At 44.6% G+C, this 14,986-nt stretch overlaps 1 protein-coding gene across 12 annotated transcripts in view; it reads left to right on the forward strand.

Annotated features, from left to right (window-relative positions):
- ITGA11 (integrin subunit alpha 11) overlaps window positions 1-14,757 on the forward strand; it is a 303,932-nt gene extending 289,175 nt beyond the window's left edge. For 4 of the 12 annotated variants that reach the window (XR_005747814.1, XR_005747822.1, XR_005747823.1 and 1 more), the window contains 5 exons: window positions 1,420-1,515; window positions 3,392-3,505; window positions 9,813-11,478; window positions 11,593-12,034; window positions 12,516-14,699. Coding sequence is in view for 1 of the 12 variants with exons in the window: in XM_040342234.1 (XP_040198168.1) it covers window positions 1,420-1,515; window positions 3,392-3,505; window positions 9,813-9,872 (270 nt within the window). In the remaining 11 variants the exon portion in view is untranslated. The other 8 variants (XR_005747817.1, XR_005747815.1, XR_005747818.1 and 5 more) reach the window with 8 other exon arrangements.
- The last annotated feature ends 229 nt before the right edge of the window (window positions 14,758-14,986 follow it).

Consider the following 14,986-nt stretch of genomic DNA (forward strand, 5'->3'; position numbering starts at 1 on the left):
GACGACTTACGCAAACGACCTAAAATTTTCGAATTTCGAAGCGGGAACGGCGGCCATACTTTAACATTGGCTACGCCACCTAGGGGGCAGCTTTAACTTTAGGCGGCCTATCTCTTACGTAAACGGCGTAAATGTACTGCGTCGGCCCGGCGTACGTTCGTGAATCGGCGTATCTACTAATTTACATATTCTACGCCGACTGCAATGGAAGCGCCACCTAGCGGCCAGCCTCAATATTGCAACCTAAGATAGGACGGCGCAAGCCGTCGTATCTTAGATATGTTTAAGCGTATCTCTGTTTGAGAATACACTTAAACATAGGTCGGCGCAGATTCTGAGTTAGGTCGGCGTATCTACTGATACGCCGGCCTAACTCTACCTGAATCTAGCTATATATATTTGGGCTAACTTTACTAGTTTGTTTTAAAAAAATATATATTAAAAGCCAGCAGCTACAAATACTGCAGCTGCTGACTTTTAAAAAATGGACACTTACCTGTCCAGGGCGCCCGCCATGTCGGCAGCCGAAGCCGATCAATCGCTCGGCTCTCGGCTGCCCCCCACCGCCATCCTCGGTGAGGGAATCAGGAAATGAAGCCTTGCGGCTTCACTTCCTGGTTCCTTACTGCGCATGCGCGAGTCGCGCTGCGCATCCTCACTGGTCCCCGCTCTCTCCTGTGACCTGTGTGTTTCCCAGAAGACAGCGGGGGGGGGGGTTTCAAGGGGCGTGACTGCCGTGGGAGTCTATGACCTGAAGTGGATGCCTGTATTATACAGGTATCTGCATCCCCCTCAAGGATAAGGGGTGGGCAGGAGGGACGCCTGCCCTGGGCGCAATGGTGACAGGAGCTGTGACAGCGGCAGTGATTTGACAAGCGAGTGACTGCTGGGGGTAGGATCCCCTAAACTTGCACATCATGAATGGGGGGAGGGGCGCAGTTTGTCATCTTTGCATTGGATGACCTTGCCCCGACACTGCTTCTATATTATTTTCAAGTCCTGACAAACACCGAGCCAAATGGGCAAGAGTTAGGGTGTTCGTCTGAGCGCCTTAACAGCCAAAGTTCGGTCTGAACCTAAGTTTAGACCAAACCATTGGCTCATCATAGGTGCTTTGACTGGGGAAAGACAGAGATCCGTGTTCCTGCTTAGCAGAAACACAAAATCTCCATCTTCCCCCTCTAACAGAATGACGATCTGTCTGCCTCAGGAACAATCGGCGGGTCCCTTCGGCCATGGGTTCTACCAGACCCGCTGATTGGCTCCTGCTGTGTCCCGGAAATAAAAATCAGGTACAGGAAAGTGATTTTGCGCTGAAAGGCCGCCCTGCCGCAGTAAAGGTACGCGGGGCGGTCCAGAAGTGGGTTAACTAATCCCGACCGATGATTTACTCCTCTGGCCGTTGCTTCTTCCTTGCAGATTAAATTCCGCTCTGTGAACCTGGTGACTATCGCGGTATTGCAACGGAAATTCCAGAGTCCGTTTATATTCCGGGAGGAAGAGCCCACCCGCCAGGTGAGTCTATTTCTGCATTCGGCGCCATTCATTTGTATATTACAGCAACTGTGTATAAACTTAGAAAAAGAAGGGGATCCCAAAAATGGTAAATTGGGTTCATGATTTATTGGGGCATTTTTTTTTTTTTTTTTTGGCCTTCCTCTGGATCAACTGTACAGGATTGTGTATCGGGAGGTTTTCTATTTACCGTATATACTCGAGTATAAGCCGAGTTTTTCAGCACATTTTTTTTGTGCTGAAAATGCCCCCCTCGGCTTATACTCGAGTCACCTTTTTGCGCCTGATCTCCCGGACTTTGGGGACCCTGTACCGGCCAAACTTGGCCCACCTGTAGCCCCACTCTTTCTCTACAAGTGTGCAAAGTTTGTTGTCTGGGGGACCTAGGGCCGGGGAGCACCGATTTTTCAAAGCCGGGCACCCCTTCCATAGACTCCCATGTTAAATGGTCATATCTCCGGTGATTTTAGGTCCCCTGGACCCGGAACTTGGCACACATGTAGCCCCATTTTCTCCTCTACAAGTGTGCAAAGTTTGTTGTCTGGGGGCAGGGCCGCCATCAGAGGGGTACAGGCAGTACACCTGTAAGGGGCCCGGAGGTCCCTAGGGGCCCGGATGGCAACCCCCTTTAAAAAAAAAAAAAGGGGCCAATTTTTTTTTTAGAGGTCCCCAGGGGCCCGAAGGCCCCCAGGGCCCCGGATGGAAACCCCCCTTTTTTTTATTTATTTTTTATAAAAAAAAAAAATGTAATATATTTTTATTTTATTTTTTATTAAAGGGGCAATTTTTTTTAGGGGTACGGGGTGCCCCGGAGATCCCCAGGGCCCCAAATGACAACCCCCCTTTTTTAATATAAAAAAATATATATGTATATATTTATTATTATTATTATTATTATTATTATTATTATTATTATTAAAGGGCCCAGAGGTCCCCAGGGCCTTGGATAGCAACCCCCCTTTTTTTTATAAATGCTTATTTATTTTATATATTTTTTTTTTATTAAAGGGCCCAGAGGTTTCTTTTTATTATTATTATTATTATTATTATTATTATTATTAGTAAAGGACCCAGAGGTCCCGGATGGCAACCCCCCTTTTTTGTAATTTTGTTTTATAAAAATAAATAAAAATAATTTGTATATATATATATATATTTCTTTATTTTTTTATTAAAGGGCCCAGAGGTCCCCAGGGCCCCAGATGGCTACCCCCCTTCTTTATATATACTTTTCTTTATTTCTTCTTTCTTTTATAAAGGGCCCCCCGCCCGGTTCTCAATTTCAGGCGGCAGCACCCCCCCCCCGGTTCTCTGCTCCAGGGGGCCCATGCCTGAAGCTGTGTAAGGGGCACCCTAATTTCTGATGGCGGCCCTGTCTGGGGGACCTATGGCAGTGTGAACCTGGGCGAAAGGGGGTTGAATACAAATGCCCCCCCCCCACACTTTTCACATATTTGTTTGTAAAAAATGTTGAAAACAATTTATAATTTTCCTTTTACGTCACAATTTGTGTTGGTCTATCACATAAAATCCCAATAAAACACATTTACGTTTTTGGGTGTAACATGACAAAATGTTGGGAAATTCCAAGGGGTATGAATACTTTTTCAAGGCACTGTACATATACTATTATTATATTGTATATTTATAAATTATTATTTTTAACGAAGCTTTTACTACAAAAGTGTGTAGGCAAGATGCAATATTGCATAATACAGAACTCTGCTGCCACCCGCTGGTCAAATGTCAGTATTGTTTTTTTTTTTTTGTATTTTTTTATTATTATTATTATTATTTTATGCTGAGCATTTTTTTATTATATACAGTAGAATTATCCACAAATGTAAGTTTTTATTTTTCGTTGTTTAATCTACAGATTGTACTGGAAATTTCCAAGCAGGAAGAATGGGAAGTTCCTATATGGATTATCATCATCAGTACAATAGGTGGACTGTTGCTGTTGGCTCTCCTAGTGCTGGCCCTTTGGAAGGTAAAGTACAGTTCATGGCCCGGATTCAGATAGCCCTGCGTAATGTTGTGCGGGCGTATCTCCGATACGTTACGCCGCCGTAAATTAGGGCGCAAGTTCCGTATTTAGAAAGAACTTGCGCCCTAAGTTACGGTGGCGTAACGTATGTGCTCCGGCGTAAGCCCGCCTAATTCAAATGTGGATGATGTGGGCGTGTTTTATGTAAATTTAGTGTGACCCCATGTATTTGACGTTTTTTATGAACGGCGCATGCGCCGTTCGTAAAAGAATCCCAGTGCGCATGCTCGAAATTCCGCCGCAAATCGTCAATGCTTGAGACGTGAACGTAACTTACGTACAGCCCTATTCGCGAACGACTTACACAAACAACGTAAAAATTCCAAAATTCGATGCGGGAACGACGTCCATACTTAACATAGGATACGCCTCATATAGCAGGGGTAACTATAAGCCGAAAAAGCCTAACGTAAACGACGTAAAAACAATGCGCTGGGCGGACGTGCGTTTCTGAATCGGCGTATCTACCTAATTTGCATATCCCTCGCGTAAATCTACGGAAACGCCACCTAGCGGTCAGCGTAAATATGCAGCCTAAGATACGACGGTGTAAGAGACTTACGCCGGTCGGATCTTAGGGAAATCTATGCGTAACTGATTCTACGAATCAGGCGCATAGATACGACCGAGCGCACTCAGTGATACGACGGCATATCCAGAGATACGCCGTCGTAACTCCTATCTGAATCCGGGCCCATGGCCCAGATTCACGTAGGGAGCGCGTATTTGTGTGCGGGCGTAACGTATCCTATTTACGCTACGCCTCCGCAACTTTGACAGGCAAGTGCAGTATTCACAAAGCAAAGTTGCGGCGGCGTAGCGTAAATAGGCTGGCGTAAGCCCGCCCAATTCAAATATGGAAGATGTGGGCGTGTTTTATGTTAATGTATTGTAACCCCACGTAAATTACGCTTTTTAAGAACAGCGCCGTCCGTGAAAGTATCCCAGTGCGCATGCTCCAAATTAACACGCTTTCGACGTGAACGTAAATGACGCACAGCCCTATTCGCGAACGACTTACGCAAACGACGTAATCGACGGAAAATTAGACGCCAGCCCCACGTCCATACTTAACATTGGCTGCGCCTCATATAGCAGGGGTAACTTTACGCCGGAAAAAGCCTAACGTAAACTGTACTGCGACGGCTGGGCGTACGTTCGTGAATTGGCGTATCTAGCTGATTTACATATTTCTAGGCGTAAATCAGCGTACACGCCTCTAGCGGCCAGCGTAAATATGCAGTTAAGATACGACGGCGTAGGCGACTTACGCTGGTCGTATCTGAGAAAAATTCTGGCGTATCTGATTCTTTGAATGGCCTTTAGCTCCATCTAGTGGCCATATTGCAAGAAAACATTCAACTTGGAGAGAAAATAGCCTAATAATATTCGTTTTAGTATCCATTTTCGCATACACATGCAGTTTTCTCTCCATGTTGAATGTTTTTCATTAATACAGAAGTGAAAACATTAGTAAAATACTGCATTCAGCCTGGAGAAAAGAATAGCTTAATGACATTATTTTTTTTTAGACTTTTTTTGTGACTGTAAGCTCATAGAGGGCAGGGACTGATGACAATGTACAATATATGTAAAAATAAATGAAGGTATTTCCTCTCCAGGTTGAATGTTTTTTTCATTAATACAGAATAGAAGAATTTGTAATCTACCTTATTATGGCCACTAGATGGAGCTGGTGTTCATTATTTCCTGTGGTCATCAGCTCCATCTAGTGGCCATATTGTAAGATAACATTCAACCTGGAGATAAAATAACCTTAAACACATTATTTTTGTGAGATAGTGACTGTAAGCTCCGAGAGGACGGGGACTGATGCCAATGTAAAATATATGTAAAATGCTATAAAGGGCTGTGTAAATGGTTGGCACTATATAAATACCTGTAATAAATTGGGGTATTTTCTCTCCAGGTTAAATGTTTTTTTATTAATATAGAATAGAAGCATTAGTAAAATACTGCATTATGGCCACTAGATGGAGCTGGTATTCATTATTTCCTGTGGTCAGCAGCTTCATCTAGTGGCCATATTGCAAGAGGACATTCAACCTGGAGCCAAATACCATTCATTTTAGCATCCATTTTCACAGAACAAATACACATGCAGTTTTCTCTCCAGGTTGAATGTTTTTCGTTAATACAGAATAGAGACAATTAGTAAAATACTGCCTTATGGCCACTAGATGGAGCTGATGTTCATTATTTCATGTGGTCATCAGCTCCATCTTGTGGCCATATTGCAAGATAACATTCAACCTGGAGAAAAAATAGCCTAATAACATTGGCCTGGATTCAAGGAGCAATTGCGCCTGTGTAACCATAAGTTACACAGCGCAATTGCTTACTTGCCCCGGCGTAACGAATGCTCCTGATTCAGGAACCTCGTTACGCCGACTGCAGCCTAAGATATGCGCGGCATAAGGCTCTTATGCCCGCATATCTTAGGCTGCATTCTTGCGATGGCCGCTAGGTGGCGTTCCTGTTGTGCTCAGCGTATAGTATGCAAATTGCATACTAACTACGATTCACAACGTTGTGCGAGCCCTGCGTACGCAATTTACGTAGTTTCCGTACGGCGGTTTTCGCGTAAGGCTGCCCCAGCTATTAGCAGGGGCAGCCAATGTTACGTATACCCGTCGTTCCCGCGTCGCAAAATTAGAAATTTGCGTAGTTTGCGTAAGTGAATCATGAATGCCGCTGGACGCCATTCACGTTCACTTTGAAGCAAATGACGTCCTTGCGACGTCATTTGCCGCAATGCACGTCGGGAAAGTTTCCCGACGGAGCATGCGCTCTACGCTCGGCGTGGGAACGCGCCTAATTTAAATGATTCCCGCCCCCTACGGGATCATTTAAATTGCGCGTGCTTACGCCGGGCATTTTGCCGGCGCGCCCACGCAATTTACAGAGCTACTGTTTCGTGAATCAAGGGCAGCGCAGTAAATTTGCGGGGGCGCAGGGCAAAATCGTTGCCCTGCGCCTCCGTAAAAAATTCGCAAATCTACTTGAATCCGGGCCATTATTTTTTGTGAGATAGTAACTGTAAGCCCTGAGAGCACAGGGACTGATGCCAATGTAAAATATATGTAAAATGCTATAAAGGGCTTGTGTAAATGGTTGGCACTATATGAATACCTGTAATAAATAAAAAATAAATTAGGGTATTTTTTCTCCAGGTTGAATGTTTTGTCATTAATACAGAATAGAAGAATTAGTAAAATACTGCATTATGGCCACTAGATGGAGCTGATGTTCATTATTTCCTGTGGTCATCCGCTCCATCTTGTGGCCATATTGCAAGATAACATTCAACCTGGAGAAAAAATAGCCTAATAACATTATTTTTTTGTGAGATAGTAACTGTAAGCCCTGAGAGGACAGGGACTGATGCCAATGTAAAATATATGTAAAATGCTTTAAAGGGCTGTGTACACTATATGAATACCTGTAATAAATAAAAATAAATTAGGGTATTTTTTCTCCAGGTTGAATGTTTTGTCATTAATACAGAATAGAAGAATTAGTAAAATACTGCATTATGGCCACTAGATGGAGCTAATGTTCATTATTTACTGTGGTCATCAACTCTATCTGGTGGCCATATTACAAGAGGACATTCAACCTGGAGCCAAATGCCATTCATTTTAGCATCCATTTTAACAGAACAAATACACATGCTGTTTTCTCTCCAGATTGAATGTTTTTCATTAATACAGAATAGAGACAATTTGTAAAAAACTGCCTTATGGCCACTAGATGGAGCTGATGTTCATTATTTCCTGTGGTCATCAGCTCCATCTTGTGGCCATATTGCAAGAGGACATTCAACCTGGAGCCAAATACCATTTGTTTTAGCCTCCATTTTCGCAGAGCGAATATACATGCAGTTTTCTCTCCAGGTTAAATTTTTTTCATTAATACAGAATAGAGACAATTAGTAAAATACTGCATTATGGCCACTAGATGGAGCTGATGTTCATTATTTACTGTGGTCATTGGCTCGATCTAGTGGCCATATTGCAAGAAAACATTCAACCTGGAGAAAAAATAGCCTAATAACATTTTTTTTTGTGAGATAGTGACTATAAGCTCCTAGAGAACATAAATTGATGTCAATGTACAATATATGTAAAGTTCTGTGAAAATGGTTGGCGCTATAAAAAAAACTGTAATAAATACAAATAAATGAAGCTATTTTATCTCCAGGTTGAATGTGTTCTTCCAATATGTACTATGGAGCTAAAGACCATAGTACATATTGAACATCAGCTCCATGTTCTTTAGCTCCATCTAGTGGCCATATTGCAAGAGGACATTCAACCTGGAGATAAAATAGCCAAAATACCATTAATTTTAGCATCCATTTTCACAGAACAAATACACATGCCGTTTTTCTCCAGGTTGAATGTTTTTCATTAATACAAAAGAGAGACAATTAGTAAAATACTGCATTATGGCCACTAGATGGAGCTGATGTTCATTATTTACTGTGGTCAGAAGCTCCATCTAGTGGCCATGTTGCAAGATAGCATTCAACCTGGAGAAAAAATAGCCTAATAACATTATTTTTTGTGAGATAGTAACTGTAAGCCCTGAGAGGACGGGGACTGATGCCAATGTAAAATATATGTAAAATGCTATAAAGGGCTGTGTAAATGGTTGGCACTATATGAATACCTGTAATAAATAAAAATAAATTAGGGTATTTTTTCTCCAGGTTGACTGTTTTGTCATTAATACAGAATAGAAGAATTAGTAAAATACAGCATTATGGGCACTAGATGGAGCTGGTGTTCATTATTTCCTGTGGTCATCAGCTCCATCTAGTGGCCATATTGCAAGAGGACATTCAACCTGGAGCCAAATACCATTCATTTTAGCATCCATTTTCACAGAACAAATACACATGCTGTTTTCTCTCCAGGTTGAATGTTTTTCGTCAATACAGAATAGAGACAATTAGTAAAATACTGCCTTATGGCCACTAGATGGAGCTGATGTTCATTATTTCATGTGGTCATCAGCTCCATCTTGTGGCCATATTGCAAGATAAGATTCAACCTGGAGAAAAAATAGCCTAATAACATTGGCCTGGATTCAAGGAGCAATTGCGCCTGTGTAACCATAAGTTACACAGCGCAATTGCTTACTTGCCCCGGCGTAACGAATGCTCCTGATTCAGGAACCTCGTTACGCCGACTGCAGCCTAAGATATGCGCGGCATAAGACTCTTATGCCCGCATATCTTAGGCTGCATTCTTGCGATGGCCGCTAGGTGGCGTTCCTGTTGTGCTCAGCGTATAGTATGCAAATTGCATACTAACTACGATTCACAACGTTGTGCGAGCCCTGCGTACGCAATTTACGTAGTTTCCGTACGGCGGTTTTCGCGTAAGGCTGCCCCAGCTATTAGCAGGGGCAGCCAATGTTACGTATACCCATCGTTCCCGCGCCGCAAAATTAGAAATTTGCGTAGTTTGCGTAAGTGAATCATGAATGCCGCTGGACGCCATTCACGTTCACTTTGAAGCAAATGACGTCCTTGCGACGTCATTTGCCGCAATGCACGTCGGGAAAGTTTCCCGACGGAGCATGCGCTCTACGCTCGGCGTGGGAACGCGCCTAATTTAAATGATTCCCGCCCCCTACGGGATCATTTAAATTGCGTGTGCTTACGCCGGGCATTTTGCCGGCGCGCCCACGCAATTTACAGAGCTACTGTTTCGTGAATCAAGGGCAGCGCAGTAAATTTGCGGGGGCGCAGGGCAAAATCGTTGCCCTGCGCCTCCGTAAAAAATGCGCAAATCTACTTGAATCCGGGCCATTATTTTTTGTGAGATAGTAACTGTAAGCCCTGAGAGCACAGGGACTGATGCCAATGTAAAATATATGTAAAATGCTATAAAGGGCTTGTGTAAATGGTTGGCACTATATGAATACCTGTAATAAATAAAAAATAAATTAGGGTATTTTTTCTCCAGGTTGAATGTTTTGTCATTAATACAGAATAGAAGAATTAGTAAAATACTGCATTATGGCCACTAGATGGAGCTGATGTTCAATATGTACTTTAGCTCCATCTGGTGGCCATATTGCAAGAGAACATTCAACCTGGAGAGAAAATATCCTAATACCATTAGTTTTAGCCATGTATTTCATAGGACCCCTCGTTAGGGTTGACTCTCTTACCCTGGTTTTGTATAGTAACGGCTGATCTTTACCTGGTTTACAGTTGGGATTCTTCAAACGCAGTCACCACGAGAGGGAGGAAGAAGATGAAGCGCTAGAGTGAAGTCGAGGAAAGCTGAGCGGTCAGCCGCAGCCCGCGCACGTGACCTATATATTCACACCTATAGGGGGGCCAGAGGGAGAAGCTGGCTGGAGATCTGACGATAGAAGACAAATGGACAGATGCCTTCTTGCACAAGACTGAGCCGGTAGCTCTGACTTCACCAGCAGACGCTACCTCAAGGGAACAGAACGAACGAGCTCCCGCTTCCACCTTCGGCCTCTATTTATTTCTATTGATCGGGACGTTCGCTGAACTTTAAGCCATAAGAACTGAAAAAAAAGCTCTGACAGGTTCTGCTCAGGGATCAACCAACTTCGTCACCACCGATCGGTGGAGACCCATATCCGTGTCCCTGGACTCCTCCGTGTCTGAAATCATTCCTTTTGTGTTTTCTAGTTGTTTTATTTTTTTATTTTTATTGGTTTAATATTAGCATGCCACTGTAACCTGGCCTGAGGAAGAGGATGACGCAACGCGTTTGGTGGGGATCGGATAAAGTTGTTTCTGGATGTTTCTATTTTACGGTGGCCTGTGCAACTTCTTGGTTTGATGTTTTTTTTAGGGTTTTTTTTTTTTCCTTTGTACCCCCGGATATTTATAAAGAAGAAAAGAAAATCGGGGGAGGGGCTTTTAAAGAGGAGAGAATTTTTGGAATAAGAATACAAATAGCAAATTTTACAAAGGAAGAGGGAGAGGCTTGTAACTATGTATCAATTTTTATAGCGCCATACTCATCCTTAAAGCCCCCAAATTTTATATATTGCAGCTTACCAATCATTAGATGTGGTGGCCGCGTTTTATTTTATTTTCTTTAGGCTTTTTTCTCCTCTTTTTTTTCACCTGGTGATCTGGCCAATAACACACCTCATGTATTAGAGCGCCACCCCCACCCCACTCTGGATGAAGGCGCACGGGAGGCACCTTCTTGGACTGCAGTATTGTCATTCTGGGGAGAGGGGAGGGGGTTAAATGTACTGGCAGTTTTAAATACACTAACAAATTCGAGCCAAACTCCAGCTAATATTTTATAATCAGAAGTTTTGTTATTTTTGGGATAAAGGTTTTACATGAATAAAAAAAAAAAGCGGATTGTTTGTAATCACCCCCTGACAGTTGTAAATGGTTTGTCTCATCAATGTAAACTGATACATCTGCAGAATAGCTTGTGTTTTCGAAAAACAGACTTATTGGTCAGATCACCAGATAGAAATAGAAGAAAAAAAGCCTAAAAAAAAAGAAAACAAATGCAGCCACCACATCTAAGAATTGGTAAGCTGCAAGATAATAAATGTTTGCTTTTGGGTTTATTACCACTTTAAGTTTTAATAAGAACCGCATACCATTGTTCAATCTGAAAAAAAAGTCTTCATATAGAAGAGCTAGAGACACTAACACAGTCCACATCCGGGACCGTCCCCCCCCCCCCTTAACCTATTTTATGAAAGTAGCTGGATACAGGGCAGAAACAGGATAACGGCAAGGAGTATCAGGCAGCAAGCAAAACACTAGTAGGGGAGGACCTAAATACCCTCCCAGCAGCCAGCATCAGGTGGAAACTGATTACTGTAGAGGAGGACCTAAATACCCTCCCAGCAGCCAGCATCAGGTGGAAACTGATTACTGGGGAGGAGGACCTAAATACCCTCCCAGCAGCCAGCATTTGGTGGAAACTGATTACTGTGGAGGAGGACCTAAATACCCTCCCAGCAGCCAGCATCAGGTGGAAACTGATTACTGGGATCTGCTGGCTGCTCAGAGACACTCGCTGGTGGACTCGGGAACTACATCCTTCTGCTATGGGAAGCACAGTGCCACCAGCAGGCGATCCAGGTCCTGACAGATACGCCGGCAGCATTGGGCATAATGACCACTACGGGGGGTGGCTGGGATATTTGTAGTTAGTTCACCTTTTAATTTTTTATGGAAAGGTGAACTATTGTTCAATCTGAAAAAAGGTCTTTACTGGTGTATCATATAGAACAGCTAGACACTAACACGGTCCACATCCGGAACTGTTCACCCCTTAACGCATTTCACCAAAGTAGCTTGATTGCAAGGCAGCAGGATACAGGACAGAAACAGGACAATGGTGAGCAGTATCAGGCAGCAAGCAAAACACTAGTAGGGGAGGACCTAAATACCCTCCCAGCAGCCAGCATCAGGTGGAAATACTGGGAACTTCTGGCTGTTGGGAGACACTGGCTGGTGAACTCTGGAAATACATCCTTCCGCTATGGGAAGCACAGTGCCACCAGCAGGCGATCCAGGTTCTGACAGCTACACCGTCAGCATTGGGAATAACGACCACTACGTGCTCCAGAGACCAGAGGGGCGGGGGGTGGCTGGGATATTTGGAGTTAGTTGACCTTTTCATTTTACATGGAAAGGTGAACTATTGTTTAATCTAAAAAAAGGGTCTTTACTGATGTATCATATAGAACAGCAAGACACTAACATAGTCCACATCTGGGACCGCTCCCCCTTAATGCATTTCACCAAAGTAGCTTGATTGCAAGGCAGCAGGATACAGTGTACAGGGCAGAAACAAGATAACAGCAAGCAGTACCTGGCAGCAAGCAAAACACTGGGGAGAGAGGAACTAGTAGGGGAGGACCTAAATACCCTCCCAGCAGCCAGCATCAGGTGGAAACTGATTTCTGTAGAGGAGGACCTAAATACCCTCCCAGCAGCCAGCATCAGGTGGAAACTGATTACTGGGATCTGCTGGCTGCTGGGAGACACCCACTCGCTGGTGGACTCAGGAACTACATCCCTCTGCTATAGGAAGCACAGTGCCACTGGCAGGCGATCCAGGTCCTGACAGCTACACCGGCAGCATTGGGCATAATGACCACTAGGGGGGGGGGGGGTGGCTGGGATATTTGTAGTTAGTTCACCTTTTCATTTTTTATGGAAAGGTGAACTATTGATTGTTCAATCTGAAAAAAGGTCTTTACTGGTGTATCATATAGAAGAGCTAGACACTAACACGGTCCACATCCGGGACTGTTCCCCCCTTAACGCATTTCACCAAAGTAGCTTGATTGCAAGGCAGCAGGATACAGGGCAGAAACAGGACAATGGCGAGCAGTATCAGGCAGCAAGCAAAACACTAGTAGGGGAGGACCTAAATACCCTCCCAGCAGCCAGCATCAGGTGGAAACTGAATACTGGGATCTTCTGGCTGTTGGGAGACACTCGCTGGTGGACTCGGGAACTAAATCCTTCCGCTATGGGAAGCACAGTGCCACCAGCAGGCGATCCAGGTCCTGACAGCTACACCGGCAGCATTGGGCATAACGACCACTACGTGCTCCAGAGACCAGAGGGGGGGGGATGGCTGGGATATTTGGAGTTAGTTCACCTTTTCATTTTTCATGGAAAGGTGAACTATTGTTTAATCTAAAAAAAGGGTCTTTACTGATGTATCGTAGAACAGCAAGACACTAACACGGTCCACATCTAGGACCACTCCCCGTTAACGCATTTCACCAACGTAGCTTGATTGCAAGGCAGCAGGATGCAGTGTACAAGCCAGGTACAGGATAACAGTGAGCAGTATCTGGCAGCAAGCAAAACACTGGGGAGAGAGGAACTAGTAGGGGAGGACCTAAATACCCTCCCAGCAGCCAGCATCAGGTGGAAACTGATTACTGTAGAGGAGGACCTAAATACCCTCCCAGCAGCCAGCATCAGGTGGAAACTGATTACTGGGATCTGCTGGCTGCTGGGAGACACCCACTCGCTGGTGGACTCAGGAACTACATCCCTCTGCTATAGGAAGCTCAGTGCCACCGGCAGGCGATCCAGGTCCTGACAGCTACACCGGCAGCATTGGGCATAATGACCACTACGAGGGGGGGGAGGGTGGCTGGGATATTTGTAGTTAGTTCACCTTTTCATTTTTTATGGAAAGGTGAACTATTGATTGTTCAATCTGAAAAAAGGTCTTTACTGGTGTATCATATAGAACAGCTAGACACTAACACGGTCCACATCCGGGACTGTTCCCCCCCTTAACGCATTTCACCAAAGTAGCTTGATTGCAAGGCAGCAGGATACAGGGCAGAAACAGGACAATGGCGAGCAGTATCAGGCAGCAAGCAAAACACTAGTAGGGGAGGACCTAAATACCCTCCCAGCAGCCAGCATCAGGTGGAAACTGAATACTGTAGAGGATGACCTAAATACCCTCCCAGCAGCCAGCATCAGGTGGAAACTGAATACTGTAGAGGAGGACCTAAATTCCCTCCCAGCAGCCAGCATCAGGTGGAAACTGAATACTGTAGAGGAGGACCTAAATTCCCTCCCAGCAGCCAGCATCAGGTGGAAACTGAATACTGGGATCTTCTGGCTGTTGGGAGACACTCGCTGGTGAACTCGGGAACTACATCCTTCCGCTATGGGAAGCACAGTGCCACCAGCAGGCGATCCAGGTCCTGACAGCTACACCGGCAGCATTGGGCATAATGACCACTACAGGGGGGGGGGGGGTGGCTGGGATATTTGTAGTTAGTTCACCTTTTCATTTTTTATAGAAAGGTGAACTATTGTTTAATCTGAAAAAAGGTCTTTACTGGTGTATCATATAGAACAGCTAGACACTAACATGGTTCACATCCGGGACTGTTCCCCCCTTAACGCATTTCACCAAAGTAGCTTGATTGCAAGGCAGCAGGATACAGGGCAGAAACAGGACAATGGCGAGCAGTATCAGGCAGCAAGCAAAACGCTAGTAGGGGAGGACCTAAATACCCTCCCAGCAGCCAGCATCAGGTGGAAACTGAATACTGTAGAGGATGACCTAAATACCCTCCCAGCAGCCAGCATCAGGTGGAAACTAATTACTGTAGAGGAGGACCTAAATACCCTCCCAGCAGCCAGCATCATGTGGAAACTGAATACTGTAGAGGAGGACCTAAATACCCTCCCAGCAGCCAGCATCATGTGGAAACTGAATACTGGGATCTGCTGGCTGTTGGGAGACACTCGCTGGTGGACTTCGGGAACGAAATCCTTCCGCTATGGGAAGCACAGTGCCACCAGCAGGCGATCCAGGTCCTGACAGCTACACCGGCAGCATTGGGAATAACAACCACTACGTGCTCCAGAGA

This window comes from Rana temporaria, chromosome 3 (genome assembly GCF_905171775.1).
Source record: "Rana temporaria chromosome 3, aRanTem1.1, whole genome shotgun sequence".
Taxonomy (NCBI): domain Eukaryota; kingdom Metazoa; phylum Chordata; class Amphibia; order Anura; family Ranidae; genus Rana; species Rana temporaria.